Genomic DNA, 18824 nt, shown 5'->3' with positions numbered 1-18824 from the left:
GTCGCCCGGCCTTTGCAGCCCAGGAAGTGGGCGCGGTAGCTGGAGCTGGATTCTGAGGGGGCGCGGGCGGCTTTCAGACTGGGTCGGAGGCCTGCGGGCCGGCAGTCTCTGTCCCTCCTGTTCTTGTCCGGCGCTGCTTAGCCCCTCCGCTTTGTCATCATGGATCCGATTTTAAACCGAATGGATTATCTACAGGTAAACCCAAGGGATGGGGCGGGCACCGAGCTGGGCAAGCCCAGCTCCCAGAGAGGATTCCTTCCTTCCACTGCCGAAAGTCTGGGTCTCCAGGAGCTGGTGCGGAGGCGAAGGAGCCGGGCTGGGTGCCGACCTCTCAGTACCCCGCCTTTGGGCAGCTCCCTCTTGTCTGTGACGGTCCGAGGGGACCGGGGAAAAGCGGCGCAAGCCCCCACGGTGCTGGCTCCTGCCGGTTCCTGAGGATGCTTTGAAAATGCTGACACGGTCTGATCCCGGATTCCCCCCAGGGCCCTTCTCCTCCTCCCTAGCCGTGGCTGCCTGAGGGCCTCTAATCCTCAATCTCCATCTCCACCCGTATCGTTCGCCGAAGCACCAGGCGCTTGTTTCTTACTGTGAGCTGGACCGCACCAGGCAGATCATAGTAAAAGCAATGAAAACTGGGCCGGGGGCGGTGGCTCACGCCTGTTATCCCAGCACTTTGGGAGGCCGAGGCGGGCGGATCACCTAAGGTCAGCAGTTCGAGACCAGCCTGGCCAACACAGTTAAACCTCGTCTCTACAAAAAATACAAAAATTAGCCCGGCGTGGTGGCGGGCGCCTGTAATCCCAGGTACTCGGGAGGTTAAGGCAGGAGAATCGCTTGAACTCGGGAGGCAGGCTGCAGTGCGCCGACATCATGGAACTGCACTCTACCCAGGGTGACAGACAGAAGGGGGAAAAAAAGCCATGAAAACAGTTTAATGTGCATCTAGCTTATTCTAAGAATTTAGCGTACCTACCAACATATTTAATCCTCATAAGAATTTGCAAAGTAGACAATATTATAAATGAGGATCTAAGGGGTTAAAGAAGGTAAGTAATTTGCTTAGTAGCTAAAAATTAGGGATTTGCTATTTGAATCAAAGTCTCGGACTCCAGAACTGGTGTTTTTTTTTTTACACCACATTGCCTTTCAGAATTTCTTTCAGACCTAAAATTCTCTCTACCCCAATTCCTCACCATATTTTTAGGCCATCTCATTTCAGCTAATGGTACAAATGTTTGCCCAGTGAATTTTCTAGGGGTTTATGCTATGTACTTCCCACCTTAATATCTTCCATATCCAACTGTTCACCACATCTTGCTGCTTTTAACTCCCAAATATCTCTTGAATCTGCCCCGTGTCTTTCATCTCTATTACCCTCATTTGAGTTCTCATCTTCTCTTGCTTGAATAATTGAAATAACCTCCAAATTGGGCTCCTGAACACCAGCTTCATCTCCCTCCAAGCCATCCTTCACATCACTTGCTAGATTGATGTTTCAGAAATACAAATCTAAACAGATGACTTTAATACAATTTTCTGGAATTCAGAATAAAGTCATTTATACTATATGAAAGTTTTGTCATGATGTGTTGTTTTCACCAATTTCTCTCCCATTGGTCCCATCCTCTTCTCCTAACTATACACCAGCAGTGACAGTTCCCTGCTGCTTTCATCCTCTGTATTTTTTTGTAAAATAATCTTCACTCGTTAGATTGGATATTATGGCCATCATCATGTTTGTTATTTTAGCAGAAATCTATGTTGTTGTTGTTGTTGTTGTTGTTTTTGAGACAGGGTCTTGTTCTGTCACCCAGCCAGTCTGGAGTACAGTGGCATGATCATGACTCACCAAAGCCTCAAATTCCTGGACTCAAGTTATCCTCCTGCCTCAGCCTTCCAGGTAGTTGGGCCTACAGGCATGCACCACCATGCCTAGCTAATTTTTTATTTTTTGTAGAGACAGAGTCTCCTGTGTTGCCTGGATGGTGTTGAACACCTGGACTTAAGTGATCCTCCAACCTCAGCCTCCCAAAGTGCTGAGATTACAGGCATGAGCCACTGCATGTGGTCTTACGTTGCATTTCTAATAACTATAATCTATTTTCAAAGTTCTTGAATCACTTTGCTCAACAACTGTATGCAGTTGGAAAAGAAGGCTTCTAGAGATATTTTTAAATAAAGCATCTTGACAGTCATCTTACACAACTATTTTTGGCTTGGCATTAGGATAAATTTTACTATTTTGGTTGTTTTGTATATGTATTCTGACTAATATGACATATCTCATTAGAAAATAAGTTAATTACTGATAATAGTTATATCACTAATTTCAGTTTAACAAAAAGGTTCACTATAACCTATATCTGCTGATCCTTTTAATCTCTGTAATAACTTCAAATTAAATTCACTAAGCACCTGGTGTTTTTCTTTAGGTGGGAGTAACATCTCAGAAGACTATGAAGCTACTTCCTGCCTCAAGACACAGAGCTACACAAAAGGTGCTGTATAGATTCTGATTTCTCCACTATTCGCTAGTACTGACAGAGGAGAGGCTCCTATTTCCTTCTTTATTATTAAGTTATTCTCTTTAAAATGCTAATGTTAAAATGGAAATGATTTTTTTTTTAATTTGAACAGAAATTGGAATACCAAGGGACATTTATAGACAATAATTTTCTTGGACATTAAAATTATTACATACCATTAGTAAATAGTGTAGGCAAACTTAAAAACCATACTCCATTTTTCTGTGTATCAGATGTATGAAAAAAGAAATATAAAGCAGAATAAGATATCAAGAAAATGTTCTCTTTAAACTTTCTCATATTTTAAAGTAATTAAATATTTTGATGTTAAACTTTGTACTTAACAACACTGATTATGTTTAAAGAAATATTGATCCTATGATTTCCACAAAACAATTACAGTTTCTTAGTAGACTAGCCAAGTATTTTAAAACTGCAAAAAATACTTTATCCTGATATATAAACATTTTAGCAAGATGAATCAACAATTACACATAGTACTAGAAATCCTAGCCAGAGCAATTATACAAGAAAAAGAAATAAAGTGTATCCAGATTGGAAAGGAGAATCAAATTATCTCTGTTTACAGATGACATGATCCTATATATAGAAAAACCTAAAGACTCAGCTGGGCACGGTGGCTCACGCCTGTAATCCCAGCACTTTGGGAGGCCGAGGCGAGCAGATCGTGAGGTCAGGAGATCGAGACTATCCTGGCCAACACAGTGAAACCCTGTCTCTACTAAAAAAAAATAAAAAATAAAAATGAAAAAAAAAAGCCGGGCATGGTGGCAGGCGCCTGTAGTCCCAGCTACTCGGCAGGCTGAGGCAGGAGAATGGTGTGAACCCAGGAGGTGGAGCTTTCAGTGAGCCGAGATCGCACCACTGCACTCCAGCCTGGGCAACAGAGCAAGACTCTGTCTCAAAAAAAAAGAAAGAAAAACCTAAAGACTGTACCAAAAAATTTTTAGAACTGACAAATGAATTCAGTAAAGTTGCAGGATACAAAATTAATATACAGAAATTAGTGGTGTTTTTATACACCACAAACTAGCTGAAAAAGAAATCAAGAACTCAGTCCCAATTATAATAGATAAAAGATAAAATACGTAGTAATAAATTAACCAAGGAAATGAAAGACCTCTACAAGGAAAACTATAAAACACTGATGAAGGAAATTAAAGAGGATACAAACAAATGGAAAAACATCCCATGTTCATGGATTGGAAGAATTAATATTGTTAAAATGACAATACCACCCAAAGCAATCTACAATTCAATGCAATCTCTATCAAAATACCAATGTCATTCTTCACAGAAAGAAAAAAAATCTTAAAAAAGGAACCACAAAGACCCCAAATGGTCAAAGCAATCCTGAGTAAAAAGAACAAAGCTGGGGCATTATACTACTAGATCTCAAAATATACTACAAAGCTGTAGTAACCAAAACAGCATAATACTGGCATAAAAACAGAGAGACACAGAGAACATAAAACAGAATAGAGAACTCATAAATTAATCCATATCTACAACCAACTGATTTTTGACAAAAGAGCCAAGAACACCCTCTGGGGAAAGGACAGCCTCTTCAATAAATGGTGCTGGGAAAACTGTATATTCATATGCAGAAGGATGAAACCAAGACTTCCACCTCTCACCCTCTCACCCCATATAAAAATGAACACAAAATGGATCAAAGACCTAAATGTGGCCAGGTATGGTGGCTCACACCTGTAATTCCTGCAATTTGGGAGGCCGAGGCTTGTGGATTACTTGAAGTCAGGAGTTCGAGACCAACCTGGCCAACATGATGAAGCCCCATCTCTACTAGAAATACAGAAAATTAGCTGGTCGTTGTGGCAGGCACCTGTAATCCCAGCTACTTGGGAGAGCAAGACTCCATCTCAAAAAAACAAAACAAAACAAAAAACAAAAAAAGACCTAAATGTTAATGCTTTAGGACATTGGTCTGGGGAAATATTTAATGAATAAGACCTCAAAAGCACAAACAACAAAAGCAAAAATAAACAAATGGGATCATATCAAACCAAAAAGCTTCTACACAGGAAAGGAAACAACAAGAGTGAAAAGACAACCTATAGAATGGGATTTAAAATATTTGCAAACTACTCATCCAACAAGGAATTAATATCCAGAATATACAAGGAACTCAAACATACCAATAGCAAACAAACAAGCAATCTGATTAAAAAGTGGGCAAATGATCTAAACAGACATTTCTCAAAAGAATACATACAAATGACAAAAAAATAGGAAAAAATACTTATCATTAATCATCAGGAAAATGCAAATCAAACCACAATGAAGTATCATCTTACCCCAGTTAGAATGGCTGTTATCAAAAAAACAAGAAAACAAAAAAACAAAAAACAACAAATACTAGCAAGAATGTGGAGAAAGGAAACTGTTCTGTGCCGTTGGTGGGATAGTACCTCCACTATAGAAAACAGTATGTAGGATTTTTCAAAAACTACAAATAGGGCTACTATATGGTCTAGCAACCCCAATACTGTGAATTTACCCAAAGGAAATCATTATATCAAAGAGACAACTGCACCCCCATGTTTTATTGCAGCATTGTTCACAATAGCCAAGATACGGAATCAGCCTGGGTGTTTAACAACAGATGAATGTATTAAAAAATGTGGTATACATACACAATGAAATATTATTAAGCAAAAAAAAAATAATGAAATCCTGACCAGGCACGATGACTCATGCCTGTAATCCCAGCACTTTGGGAGGCGGAGGCGGGCGGATCACCTGAGGTCAGCAGTTGGAGACCAGCCTGGCCAACATGGTGAAACCCCATCTGTATTAAAAATACAAAAATTAGCCAGGCATGGTGGCAGACATCTGTAATTCCAGCTACTTGGGGGACTGACGTGGGAGAATCGCTTGAACCCTGGAGGTAGAGGTTGCAGTGAGCCGAGATGGTGCCATTGCACTCCAGCCTGGGCGACAAGGGCAAAGCTCTGTCTCAAAAAAAAAAAAAAAAAAAAGAGCGAGAGAATGAAATCCTGTCATTTGCAATAACATAGATGGAACTGGAGGACATTATGTTAAGTGAAATAAACCAGGAACAGAAAGTTGAACACCACATGTTCTCCTTAATATGTGGAAGCTAAAACAATTTGGTCACATTAAAGTAAAAAGTAGGACAGAGAATACTAGAGGCTGCAAAGGGTAGAGGGAAGGAAGGGATAGGGAGGCATTTATTAAAGGATATAAAATAGCTAGATAGGAAAAATAAGCTCAAGTAGTCTATACCACTATAGGATGACTATAGTTAACAATATATAGTTTCAAATAGCTAAAAAGAAGATATTGACTGATCCCAACACAGAGAAGTGATCAGTATTTTAGATGATGGATATGCTAATTATCCCAATGTGATCAGTATATGTTATACGTATTGAAACATTGCTATGTACCCCACAAATATGTACAATTGTTGTCAATTTAAAAATAAAATTAAATGAATAAAATGAAAAAGATAAACCAACAGATTTCTGATTGTCATTTATTGTATTAAGTCTCCTAGATTAGCACTTCTCAAACTTTTTGGTCTCAGCACCCCTTTACACAATTAAATGATTGAGGATCCCAAAGAACATTTTTTAATGTAAGTTGTATGTATCAATACTTACTGTATTAAAATGAAGACTAAGAAATGCTTAAACTCTTTTATTAAAAAATTAACTCATTACATGTTTATATAACACGTCTTTATGAAAAATAATTATTTTTCAAAACAAAAAAGAATTTAGTGAGTATAGTATCATTATGTTATACTTTTTGCAACTTGGTTAATGTCTGGCATAAGCATACACACATAGATTTTCATATTTGTTTACTGCATTCAATCTCGTGCTATGTTGTTTTGGTTGAAATATTTGAAGAAAATCAGCTGACACAGATACATAGTTGGAAATAAGGAGGGGTATTTAAATAACTTTTTCAGATGATTGTGACTCTTTCTATTTGATACTATGCCTAAACTTGATTAGTAGTTTCTTAAACCAGAGCTCCCAAACTTTTTTAGCACCAGGAACCAGTTTCGTGGAAGACAGTTTTTCCACCAATCGGGCTGGGATTGTTTTGTGATGATACTGTGTTCTACCTCAGATCATCAGGAATTAGTTAGATTCTCCTAAGGAGCATACAGCCATGCGCAGTTCACAATAGGGTTTGTGCTTCTATGAGACTCTGATGACGCTGCCAATTTGACAGGAGGCGGAGCTCAGTCTGTAAATGATTGCTTTCCCGCTGCTTACCTCTTGCTGTGTGGCCTGGCACCCAACAGGCCATGGACTGGAACTGGTCCAAGGTTGTTTGATATCTCCTTTTGAGGAAGAAGTGTTAAAATGTCCCTCTATCCTTAATTTCAAAATAATTCATTGTCTACATGTTAGTAATTGTTGAAACTAGGTGATGGGCACATGATAATCCATTATAATATTTTGTGTACATTTTCATACATTAAAATTTTACTTTTAAAAAAGGTGTTTAAAATTATTAAATATGTCACTCACAACTTTATTTGATAATCTGTTTTAAAAGTTAATCTTAAAATGTTCTTATGCTCCAGTTATGAAAAAAAAAATTACTTTGTAGGCATTTCTGACCATAATCCATTGTCCGGAAGTATACCTTCATAACAGCCTGCATGTGGACTCCTAGAACCTACAATAAAAGTTGAAAAAAAAAAACAACAACCATATTTGTGTTGTCCTATTAACTTTATAGGAACAAAATCTATGGCCAATTACTTTTCTAATGACTCTCCATATCCTTCTCTTTTGGCTCTTGTTCTTTTGAGGATTATTTTTTGTGGGGGTGTCTTTCCTAGATTTTCTGTTCTCTATTAAGTCAATATTTATAAATTAAGAATCTTGCTTTCCCTGTATATAATTATTAGGTCATAATATTAACAATAGTAATTTTAGATTCTCTTCCATCTATTACAGGTGGTTATTGGGGATCATGATGGGGTAGTTATGTGCTTTGGCATGAAGAAAGGAGAAGCAGGAGTAAGTATAGCTTTGTGAAGGGGAAAAATAGTTCTCTAAAACAGAATGCACTATTTATTGAATATACTAGGTTAAAAATTTCCTAAAATGCAGATAATGGAAAATGGGTTCTGAGGGAAGTAGTTAATGTGAGGTATGAGTCTGCAGGCAGCACAAAAGTCATTTGCTAGCTAGTTGTAAGGCACCTTTGGCATCCTGTGGTTGTGGGTTACTTTTCTACGCTGTGTAATATATTACCTCAAATTTAGGGCCTTAACACAACACACATTTATTATCTAACAGTTTCTGTAGCACAGGAGTTTGTGCTCAAGGTTTCACACAGCTGCAATTTAGGTGTCAGCTGAGCTGTGTTCCTTTCTGGAGTGTGGGGTCTTATTCCAGGCTCATGTGGTTGTTTGCAGAATTCAGTTCCTTGCTATTACAGGACTGAGGTCCCCACTTTATTAATATCTGTAAATTTCTTTTTTTTGCTCTCAGTTCTTTGAGGTCTCTACAATTTCTTGCTGTGTGGTCCTCTCACAGTCCTTCTCACAACATGGTAATCTAATTCTTCAAAGCCAGCAGGAAATTTCTCTAGTCTGCTAAGAAAGAATCTTATGTAGCATAATGTAATCATGGAAGCAACTAACCTACAACCTTTGCCACTTAATTTAACCTAATCAAGGAAGTTATTACTGTTACATTATCATATTTATAGGTCATAATTAGAAATTTAGAATGATGAGTCTGAGATGTGGATTCTGGTATTCATTATATACTATATGGAATTTCCAAGAGATGAAGAGAATAAAAACTACCAGAAACTCAGTGTTTCCATTATTCATATTCTCCCAGATATCTTATTCTCTGTATATAAAGTCACGGGGAGGAAGTGGAGGAGAAAAAGCTGGTGCAAATAATAAAATGGAAAATAACCATGAAAAAATTAATGAAATGAATATTGTTTTCAGTTAAATAGATATATGATTATAGGTATTAAGTCATACATTCACATTTTCAGTAAATTCTATAGTCCTTTACTATTAAAATTTATAAAAATTGTAAAGAAACCAGGAAAGATTAGTTTTAAAAGATGATTGAAGTGTAAAAACATGTTCATTGGACCTCATTAAATAATTTGCCAAATGGACTTCCCTGTTCATAGGAGTATTGTTTCAGCCAGTGCCTCTAAAACTTCAATATGCATAGGAACTTGCTGGGGAATCTTGTTAAAATACAGATTCTCATTCATTTGATCTGCATTTTAAATCAATTTAGTGATGCTAACATTGCTGCTTAGTGAACTGTACTTTGAATTGCAAGGATTTAGATTTCAATGACATGCAAATATGTGTGGGAATATATATTTAAAAGTTGAGTACAGCAAAAAACCTGAAGAGCTACTAAAGTATACAGATTATTATCTAAAATTATTTCTATATAGTGGAACTGTAATATTTTGCAAATTTAACATCTTAACATTTTGTATTGTAAAGGAAAAAATGCTCACAATGAAGTAATTTATGTACTTTTTTCATGAATGATTTTTTTCAGGCAGTGTTCAAGACTTTACCGGGGCCGAAGATTGCAAGACTGGAACTAGGAGGGGTTCTTAACACACCTCAGGAGAAAATTTTTATTGCTGCAGCATCTGAGATTAGAGCCTTCACAAAAAGAGGAAAACAGTTCCTCTCTTTTGAAACAAACCTCACTGAAAGCATTAAAGCTATGTATGTCTATTGTTCCTTTTTGTATTTTTACATACTTATTTATAATATTTTGGATAGATGTAAGGCAACTGATTAAATATCATATCTTAATAGGCGTTCTGGAAAATAAAATTAACTAAAGGTATTTTATTAGTCAGAAACTAAATTTGACCTACAATCAATATGAAATTGGTTGTTGAAATTTTGTTTTAAAGAACTTCATAGTATTTATACAATCATTTTTGACTACTTGGTTCAGTTTTGATTCATTATCAAGGTATGGGAAAAAATGGAAAATAAATCTCTAGATATTTAGCTTTATGTTCCTTGGCTCTTTTTGCTAGTTCTGGTTTTCAGGTAGCATCGCTATGTTAAAAGGCTGACTGTCAAAGTTAGTGATTACCAATAGGGTATAATTTCAGGTATATCAGGTAAGACTCTAAGTGAAATATAGCTCCCTAAATGGCTTCCTGATGTGAAATTTTGCAATTCAGATTTTAGTTTTTGAATCACAGGGAGCTGAAAAGGGCTTTAAAATTCATCTAATTCACTGTTTCTTAAATTTGCTACTTAGAAGAATCCCTTGGGACACTTAATTCCTTGTCCCACCTCATACCTACTGAATCAGAATAACCTGGAGTAGGTTTTGTTTTTATTTTTTAAGTTCTTCCTTTGAATCTAGTGCAGCCAAGTTATATAATCAGTCAGACTCTTAGGCTAGAAACAACTGATTCAGCCCAGAGTTTTGTATAATGCACAGCATATCTCCTGATGTTTGAGATGTAAAATGTTGGCTTGGTGAAATTAGATAACAAACAATGGTAAGTGGAAATATGTAATTTCAAATGGTTTAACAAGAATAGTAACACTTTTGAAATACACTTGTATATAGACATGGCCAATGATAATTGTGAAATACTAAAAGTAATGTGTTAATAGCATAACTACATTCGGACAGGTATATGGATAGTAGTGTGAGAAAGATACGGAGTTTCTCAGTAATAGTCTCTTTAAATGGTTTTTTAAATGTTTTTACTAGAGTGGCAAAGATGGGATAGAAAAGTTCTTTACTCAAGTTTTGAAAATTGATTGTCTGAATCCCCACATTTGTAAGGTTTTATAGGAAAACAAAAGTTATAACTTGAAGATACTCAGTAAGGAAACTGACCACTTAACATTAGTCACTACACATCCTTTCCTGCTTAATGCCGCCATGTATCCCCACTCATGTCAGCAATAGTGATTGCTAAATAGTACTTTGGCCAATATAATGCAAATATAATACAGATTGGTTTCAAAATGGAATTTAAAATTTTGAAAAACAGAATTTCATGAAGTTGATAAAAATAGTAAGAGGACTATTCAATGATATGCAGAGCCACAAAGTGAGGCCACTTAATAACTGAAGAAGAGAAAATCAGGGAGGATTATTATAGGATAAGCTCTTTAGATAATAATTTTAATGTAAAAAATTTTAAATAGAACTTGGAGGTAGAGGAATACATGAAACATTCAAATAAAATTATCCTCTTTATGATAAATATGGTAATAACAATCTAGAAGTGAAAAATATATCACACTTACATATAAATTTTTGTCAAGCCATTTTAGCTCACCCAAGTGAAAACTTGATTCAGTCTAAGAATTAGAACATAGTTATGACTATTGACTAAATTTTGTTAAGTGTAATTTGAAATGAACTTGTTTTCATTTCTCTTTTCAAGATAAAGTTCTAATGAAATCATTTTTTTTCTGCTGTTTATCATTTAGTTTGAGGTAGAGTCACTTAAAATAGATTTTTTCAGGCAAATTAGTGTGCTGGTAAGAAAGCTAACTCTAGAGCAAAAAACTGAGTTGCAGTCTAATCTACTACTTAATAATTAGATGCCATTAGGCAAGTTATTTAACATTTTATTATTCACCTGTAAAAAGGAATAATAATGGTCCCTATTTTATAGAGTTATGATGATTAATTGATCTAATACATAAAAATCACTTAAGATAGTGCTTGGCACATAGTACACAAAGAAGTCATTTTTTGACGTATTAATTGCCTTTGGATATAGACAGTTAAATTATCATTATCTTGTCTTTGTTTTCCATTTTTCTGAGCTCAGTTTTATTGGGAAGGCTGAGGCCTTAACATCCTCATTTTCAGCTTTCAAAATCAAAAACAGTGTTATACCAAAAACACTAGAAATTAAGTAGGAGAAAGTTTTAAAAACTGTGTTCTCTAAGTCTATAATAAAATGTTAGTAAACTATAAATTGTTCTGTTTTTATCTCTGAAAAAAATTCAGTACCTGTGCTTATTTTTAAAAATTACTATTTTAATGTTCTCAGGCACATATCTGGCTCAGACCTCTTTCTCAGTGCAAGTTACATCTATAACCATTATTGTGACTGCAAAGACCAACATTATTACCTTTCTGGGGATAAAATCAATGATGTTATCTGCCTTCCAGTGGAAAGATTATCTCGTATCACACCTGTATTGGCCTGCCAGGACAGAGTGCTCAGAGTTTTACAGGTTGCTGTTATTTGTATTTTTCTAATTTTTTATAATTTATGTGAGAGAATATTGATGAACATTATGTACTTGAGATAAATAACTATAGTGGTTACTGTTTTAAGTGCTTATATAAATATATGGAAACAATTTTTAAATAATTTGACACATTAATTTTTTTAACTTGAGTCAAATGTGTTCTTTTTTAAGTTTTTAGAGAAGCATATTTGGGAGAAAAGGGATATTTTTTGCCTCACCATCCACAATTTCTGAGCTATTATCAGAATGGAGTACTTTGACTACAGATAACCTTTGCCTGCCTCTTTGTTTTGTTTTCTTCTTCCATCACCTTTCTCTTCCCCAAAAAATCAAATTAAAGGAAGAAATTGGGCTGGGGGGAGGGTTTTATATAACTTGAATTTATCCAGCATTTATGGCAGTATATGAAATAAGCACTCAGTAAATATTTGTTGGATAAGTAAATGAGTGATAGAGGGAAAAATCGTTTTGATGTCCTTATATTTCTGGTAAAAACCACGATTGACTAAAACAACGGCTTCAGGTCATTGTTATGAGTAATAATAGTTACCACTATATCTTCTTGAGAGTGGCTTTCAATAAAATGCATGCACACACATATATATACACACACACACACTATAGGATGCTTAAAATAATATTTAAATGTAAATAGCATATAACAGGTAGATCAACTGGATCAGAAACAGGCTGGTGATAGTTGGCGCAGTTGATGAAAAAGTTTAGCTGTTAAGTCCATGCCAGCACAGGCTATCTTACTCTTTGGAATTCCATAGACAGATGGCCATTTCTTGGCATCAGCGCTTTTGTAGAAGGAAAGATCCAGTGAGTCTATGAGGTTTTTACCCCCCAGGGACAAAGTCATGTTAAAGGTTCATTTTAGGCTTGGCATCGTGGCTCAAACCTGTAATCCCAGCACTTTGGGAGGCTGAGACAGGAAGATCATTTGAGGCCAGGAGTTTGAGACCAGCCTGGCCAATATGGTGAAACCCCGTCTCTACTAAAGATACAAAATTAGCCGGTTGCAGTAGCACACCCCTGTAATTCCAGTTACTCAGAAGGAAGGAGGCTGAAGCACAAGAGCACTCGAACCCAGGAGGCAGAGGTCGTGCAGTGAGCTGAAATTGCGCCACTGCATTCCAGCCTGGGCAACAGAGGGAGACTCGATCTCAAAAAAATAAAAATAAAAAAAAGGAAAAGAAGAAAGGTTCATTTTAGAGTTATGAATGATTAATTTCCCCATAGCCTGTGCTTTTAAATATGAATTATTTTGAACAAGGCTTTTAACAGGAACTGTTTAGCATTCAATTAGAAATTGACTGAATTCTAGGATTCTGCTTTGACAAGAGAGCCATATGCTTATTACTTTTTAAAAAAAATTACTAAAGATTTGTAGAAAATAAAGTTGAAATCTTTCCCTCTGCACTGCATACTTTTTTCTCACTCCGCATCTATCTCTATGAATAATCCATTACTCCAGAGGTTGCCTTTTTAAACAGGTTTGTGTATATTCTTTTGTGTTTATATAGTTACGTGTGGAAAACTGTAAATTTTAAAATGATATTTTAAATAAAAGATAAAGCGGGCTGGGCACAGTGGCTCAGGCCTATTACCCCAGCACTTTGGGAGGCCAAGGTTGGAAGATCACTTGAGTCCAGGAATTCAAGACCAGCCTGGGCAACATAGTGAGACCCCTATCTCTTAAAAAAAAAGTTTAGCTGGGCATGGTGGTGCATGCCAGTAGTCCCAGCTACTCAGGAGGCAGAGGTGGGAACATCACTTGAGCCTGGGAGGTCAAGGCTGCAGTGAGCTATGATCACACCACTGCACTGCACTCCAGCCTGGATGACAGAACCAGATCCTGGCTCAAAAACAAAAACAAACAAACAAACAAAAAGATAAAGTATATGGCTTTCTTATGTTTTCTAAATAAACATTAAACTTTTTTAGGCCCGGTGTGGTGGCTCACGCCTGTAATCCCAGCACTGTGGGAGGCTGAGGCAGATGGATCACCTGAGGTCAGGAGTTCAAGACCAACATGGCCAACATGGCAAAACTTTGTCTCTACTAAAAATACAAAACTTAGCCAGGCATGGTGGCCTGCACCTGTAATCCAGCTACTCGGGCAACTGAGACAGGAGAATCACTTGAACCCGGAAGGTGGAGGTTGCAGCGAGCTGAGATCACACCATTGCATTTCAGCCTGGGCAACAGAGTAAGACTCCATCTCAAAAAAAAAAAAAAAATTAAAACAAAAATGTCATACTATATTTACTATAATTTTTCAAATTGTGTTTTCTTTTCTTTTCTTTTTTTTTTTGAGACAGAGTCTTGCTCTGTCACCCAGGCTAGAGTAGTGGCGCAATCTCAGCTCACTGCAACCTCTGCCTCCTGGGTTCAAGCAATTCTCCTCCCTCAGCCTCCTGAGTAGCTGGGATTACAGGCGCGCACCGCCATGCCTGGCTAATTTTTTTGTATTTTTAGTAGAGACAGGGTTTCACCATGTTGGTCAGGCTGGTCTCAAACTCCTGACCTGATGATCCACCTGCCTCAGCCTCCCAAAGTGCTGGGATTACAGGCGTGAGCCACCACGCCCGGCCCATTTTGCAAATTGTGTTTTCTTTCAATTCTAGATCATGGATATTTTTTCCATGTGAGTATAAGTTCTTCTAAATCATTCTTTAACAGCATCACAAATACTGTGCCCCAAATGACAAGCATTACAAGTAGCAAAATTGAAAAACTGAGAAATATGAAAGGACCTAACTTGTTTTTTTTATCTAAGTAGCAGGTCATTCTGCCTCTAACTGGAGCAGATTTTGGGAATACCCAAAGGCAAGGCCAACATTTTCCTTAGGAAGTAACTTTGTGTCTATTAAAATATTTGGATGTATTCCAAGTTAAAGCTCTCCAGTTCACCTAGAGAGGACAGGGAATAATTTGTTCCTAGAGACTTGATAGGAAAATCTACCAGCGTCAAGTTTTCAGGCAAACAACGTATTTAAAATATATTAAGGGTAGACAATATTTTAAATGTTTTCTCCATGGTCTTTTACACTATATATATATGTGTGTGTGTGTGTATATACGTGTGTGTATATATATATGTGTGTGTATATATATACGTGTGTGTATATATATGTGTGTATATATATACGTGTGTGTATATATATGTGTTCAAATCAGTTGATATATGCAAAATTGCTAACAAATGCAAGTTGTATTCATAACCTAATTTTTAAAGCAATTTTATTCTAGGTGTTACTAAGAGTACTATATTTGAATATTGATGTTATTCATGAATGCCTCTATTATTTTCAGTCTGTATTCTGTTTCAGTTTTTAAATACTTCTTTTCCTTCAGGGATCTGATGTGATGTATGAAATTGAAGTTCCTGGCCCCCCTACTGTCTTAGCACTACACAATGGAAATGGCGGTAATCAGGATTTTATTTTTCACAAATCAACTATGTGTTTTAATATTAAGTGAAAATGGGAAATTGTAAAAAGGACATAAACTAGAAACGAGACAGTTGTCTTTCTGGGATCTTGCCAGTAACTAACAGCACAAGTTATTGAACTTTTAATTCTCCGTTTTTTTTTTTTTTTTGGTTTTGGGGGCCTGGGGGGCAGGCTCTCACTCTGTCTCCCAGGCTGGAGTACAGTGGTACAATCTCAGCTTACCACAGCCTCGACCTCCCAGGCTCAAGGGATCCTCCCGCCTCAGCCTCCCTAGTACTACAGGCACACATCACCATGCCCGGCTAGCTTTTTGGTATTTTTAGAGACAGGGTTTTGCCATGTTGCTCAGGTTAGTCTGGAACTCCTGGGCTCAAATGATCCTCTCACCTTAGCCTCCCAAAGTTCTGGGATTACAGGCATGAGCCATGGCACCCAACCTAGTTTCTTCATCTTAAAATTAGATAATGGGGAAATGTCTTATCTCTTATAACTATAAAATTGAGTGAATATATAATAACCATTCTCAAAAATTAAGTTTTATGTCTTTTTATAATATTTTTAAATGAGATTTTTACATAACAATATTTTAATTTTAAAGAGATTACTAATTGTAGGAGAAATATAACATGTTGACTTTAATTATAACTAGGTGACTCTGGAGAAGACCTTTTGTTTGGGACATCAGATGGAAAACTTGGGCTTATTCAGATTACTACATCCAAACCAATACACAAGTGGGAAATTCGAAATGAGAAAAAGAGGGGAGGTATGCTTTTCATGTAGTTCAGATTCTGAGGTGTCAATGATTATTAAGTATCTTAAATTATATAATTTATTCTATTTTATTTATACTACATAGCAGACTTAGCAATTCACACCTTGATTTATCTACTATTTGTTTATTTGTCAGGTCTGTTATACTATTGGCAATTCTTTTAAAGTAAGAAATGCTTATAGTAATTTGGTATTGATGCGTTTTTACAGGCTAATATCATTTTATGCTAAAATCCAGTTTTAATTGGATTTTAGTTGTCTGAGGTAACTTAGTTGTCTGAGGTACAGAATTAATTGGAATCTAGGAGTCTTTGTTATGAAGCAAAGAAGAAGTGCAGTGGGTCAGAGAATATTCCTGTTTTCTAAGGAATTTATAACTTTCTAAGGAGAATTTATAACTGATTTGGTAGATAGTTAGATGCCTATGTATATGTTCAGGATGTTCATATATTCATTTATTCCTTCAACAAATACTTATTAGGAGAGACAGAGTAAAAACAAATAAATACATAAGACAGCTTTACCTAGTCACCTGAAGAAAATAAAACAGGGCAGTGTATTGGAGAGTGATGATAGAAGGAGGAGGGTCACTTTTAGACCAGGTAGTCAAAGATAGCCTCTTAGAAGAGGTGAAATTTGAACTGAGATTCAACTGATAAGAAAAAAAGTTAGCAATATGCAGATTTGCGGGGAAAAAAATGTTTCAGGAAGAGGAGGAAGTAAGTGCGAAAGATTTGAGGTGGAGGTAGATTTGATTCATTTGAGGAACAGTAGGAAGGTCAGTTTGGCTAAATGCATTAACATGGCAGGAGATGGAGTCAGAAAGGTAGAGTAGAGCCAAACTGTGTAAGCCTTGGAAAACAGTTTGAATTTTAATCTAGGTGCTGTAGGAAGTCATCAGAAAATTTTCAGTGGGAGTGTGACATTTAATTTACTAAGCCTAAACAAAACAAAGGACACTGGAGAATGGATTGGAGGGGGCGGGAGGAAGCAGGTCAAAATTGGAAGCATGGAGACCAGCTGGAAGAGTTATTATAATTTATTCTAGTCTAGGCTAGCTTAGTCTAGGCTATCAGTAGCTGGAAACCTAAAGGAGACAATTTCAGTATATATTGTGGAGGTAGAGAAGATGGAATTTGCTAGTGGTTTTGATATGAGGGGTGGTGAGAAAAAAAGAAATCAGAGATGTAGCCCAGAATTTTTGTCTAAGCAGCTAGGTAGAATAATTTATGGAGATGGGGGAAGACAGAGGGAGGAGCAGTATTGAGAGGGTATGGTAAAAAGGGGAATAAAAAGTTTTGTTTGGGGTATGGAAAGTTTAAGATGCAGATGTCTGTGAGAAGATACCAAATTGAATATATCAGTCTGGAGCTTTGGCCAGAGCTGGAGGGAGATATAAATGTAGGGGCGGTTCTCACACAGATTATATTTAAAGACCTGGAAATAGATGAATGTGGATGGACAAGAGAAGAGCACTTGATTTTGCTCAAAGATTTTTACTCAGCATTCTGAGTCGGAATATGTGTTATTTTCATTCTTACTTGTCATATACTTGACGATAACTATTAGTCTTCTTAATAACTTATCACATATCTCTTTTTAAAGGTATTTTGTGTATTGACAGCTTTGACATTGTGGGTGATGGGGTTAAAGATTTACTTGTTGGGAGAGATGACGGAATGGTGGAAGTATATAGTTTTGGTAATGCAAATGAACCTGTTCTACGATTTGATCAGGTAAGTTCATTAAAAAAGACTATATATGCTTATTATTTGTCAAATTATTATAGAGATGACAGATGGTTTGAATTTTATTAAGTGAAAATATATTAAAATCTTGTGTTTGGTTTAAAATATTGCTATTTTGATGTTATCAGAATCTTCTCCAGACTTCTCTTATGTTTGAATAATAGACTCTTGCCTTTAAGCAGGATAATAAATCACTTTTTCATTATACTTTAAAATATTATTATAAGTATCTAAAGTATTAAATATTTTGCCTTAGTTTATAACATATATGACACTTTATAGGAGTAATATTTATATTTTTGGTTAATATAAATGAGTCTGTTTTAAAATAATAAGATTTTAGGAATAAACTTCATATTGTTAGGACAGTATCAGAAATAACCTTAAGCAAAAGGAAAAAAGTAGCAGTTTCACTCTACCCACTCAAGGGCTGCCTATATAAGAAGAAATACTAGATAAAAGTAATTTTAGTTCACAAATTTTAAATGTAATTAAGCTGATTTATGCCAAGCTATAAAGTTACATAGAGAAGCATTCTGGCATAAATTGAATCTTTCCTTTTCATGAACTAGTGTTCTCCAATCCCGGGCTTCCCTATCCTGCCTCATATAGGACATACTGAGGCTATTAAACTTAAAGGAAATAAAAGAGTTCACAACTCAAGTGTCAACTCTTTTTTTTTTTTTTGTCTAATTTCTCTACTAGTGGTACCTCCCAATCCTAACTTTAACTGCAGTTCAGAAAATACAAGTGGTTTGAAGCACAGGTAAAATATATCATTTAGAAAATATAGGGATAAAAATGTTACACAGTTGAGGTTATTTTTTAGATTGGTTTCAAATTTGTTCATCTTGTTTTGGTGTAAAAAGTCATCCTGCTAATGAGGCAAGTAATAGTCTAGGCTTAGAAATAATAATCCATTGTTGATGATCTCCTGCTTTTTCTCATCAGCCCTTTGAGAAACTTTCCTATTCGGACCCCAAGTCTCCTCTTTGACTTTTATTCTAAACCCCAGAAATGTCATAGC

General features: G+C 36.1%; 1 protein-coding gene across 6 annotated transcripts in view; it reads left to right on the top strand.

Moving 5' to 3' along the window:
- Window positions 1-18824, top strand: part of BBS7 (Bardet-Biedl syndrome 7) — a 54634-nt gene continuing 35810 nt past the window's right edge. For 2 of the 6 annotated variants that reach the window (XR_012435049.1, XM_005555836.4), the window contains exons 1-8: window positions 1-195; window positions 2433-2498; window positions 7517-7579; window positions 9113-9288; window positions 11610-11796; window positions 15178-15250; window positions 15925-16041; window positions 17655-17785. Coding sequence is in view for 5 of the 6 variants with exons in the window: in XM_005555836.4 (XP_005555893.1) it covers window positions 160-195; window positions 2433-2498; window positions 7517-7579; window positions 9113-9288; window positions 11610-11796; window positions 15178-15250; window positions 15925-16041; window positions 17655-17785 (849 nt within the window). In the remaining variant the exon portion in view is untranslated. The remainder of the gene's footprint in view (window positions 196-2432; window positions 2499-7516; window positions 7580-9112; window positions 9289-11609; window positions 11797-15177; window positions 15251-15924; window positions 16042-17654; window positions 17786-18824) is intronic. The other 4 variants (XM_074040392.1, XM_074040390.1, XM_005555838.4 and 1 more) reach the window with 4 other exon arrangements.

Source organism: Macaca fascicularis, chromosome 5 (assembly GCF_037993035.2).
Source record: "Macaca fascicularis isolate 582-1 chromosome 5, T2T-MFA8v1.1".
NCBI classification, from domain to species: domain Eukaryota; kingdom Metazoa; phylum Chordata; class Mammalia; order Primates; family Cercopithecidae; genus Macaca; species Macaca fascicularis.
This window is presented reverse-complemented; position numbering and strand designations above follow the sequence as displayed.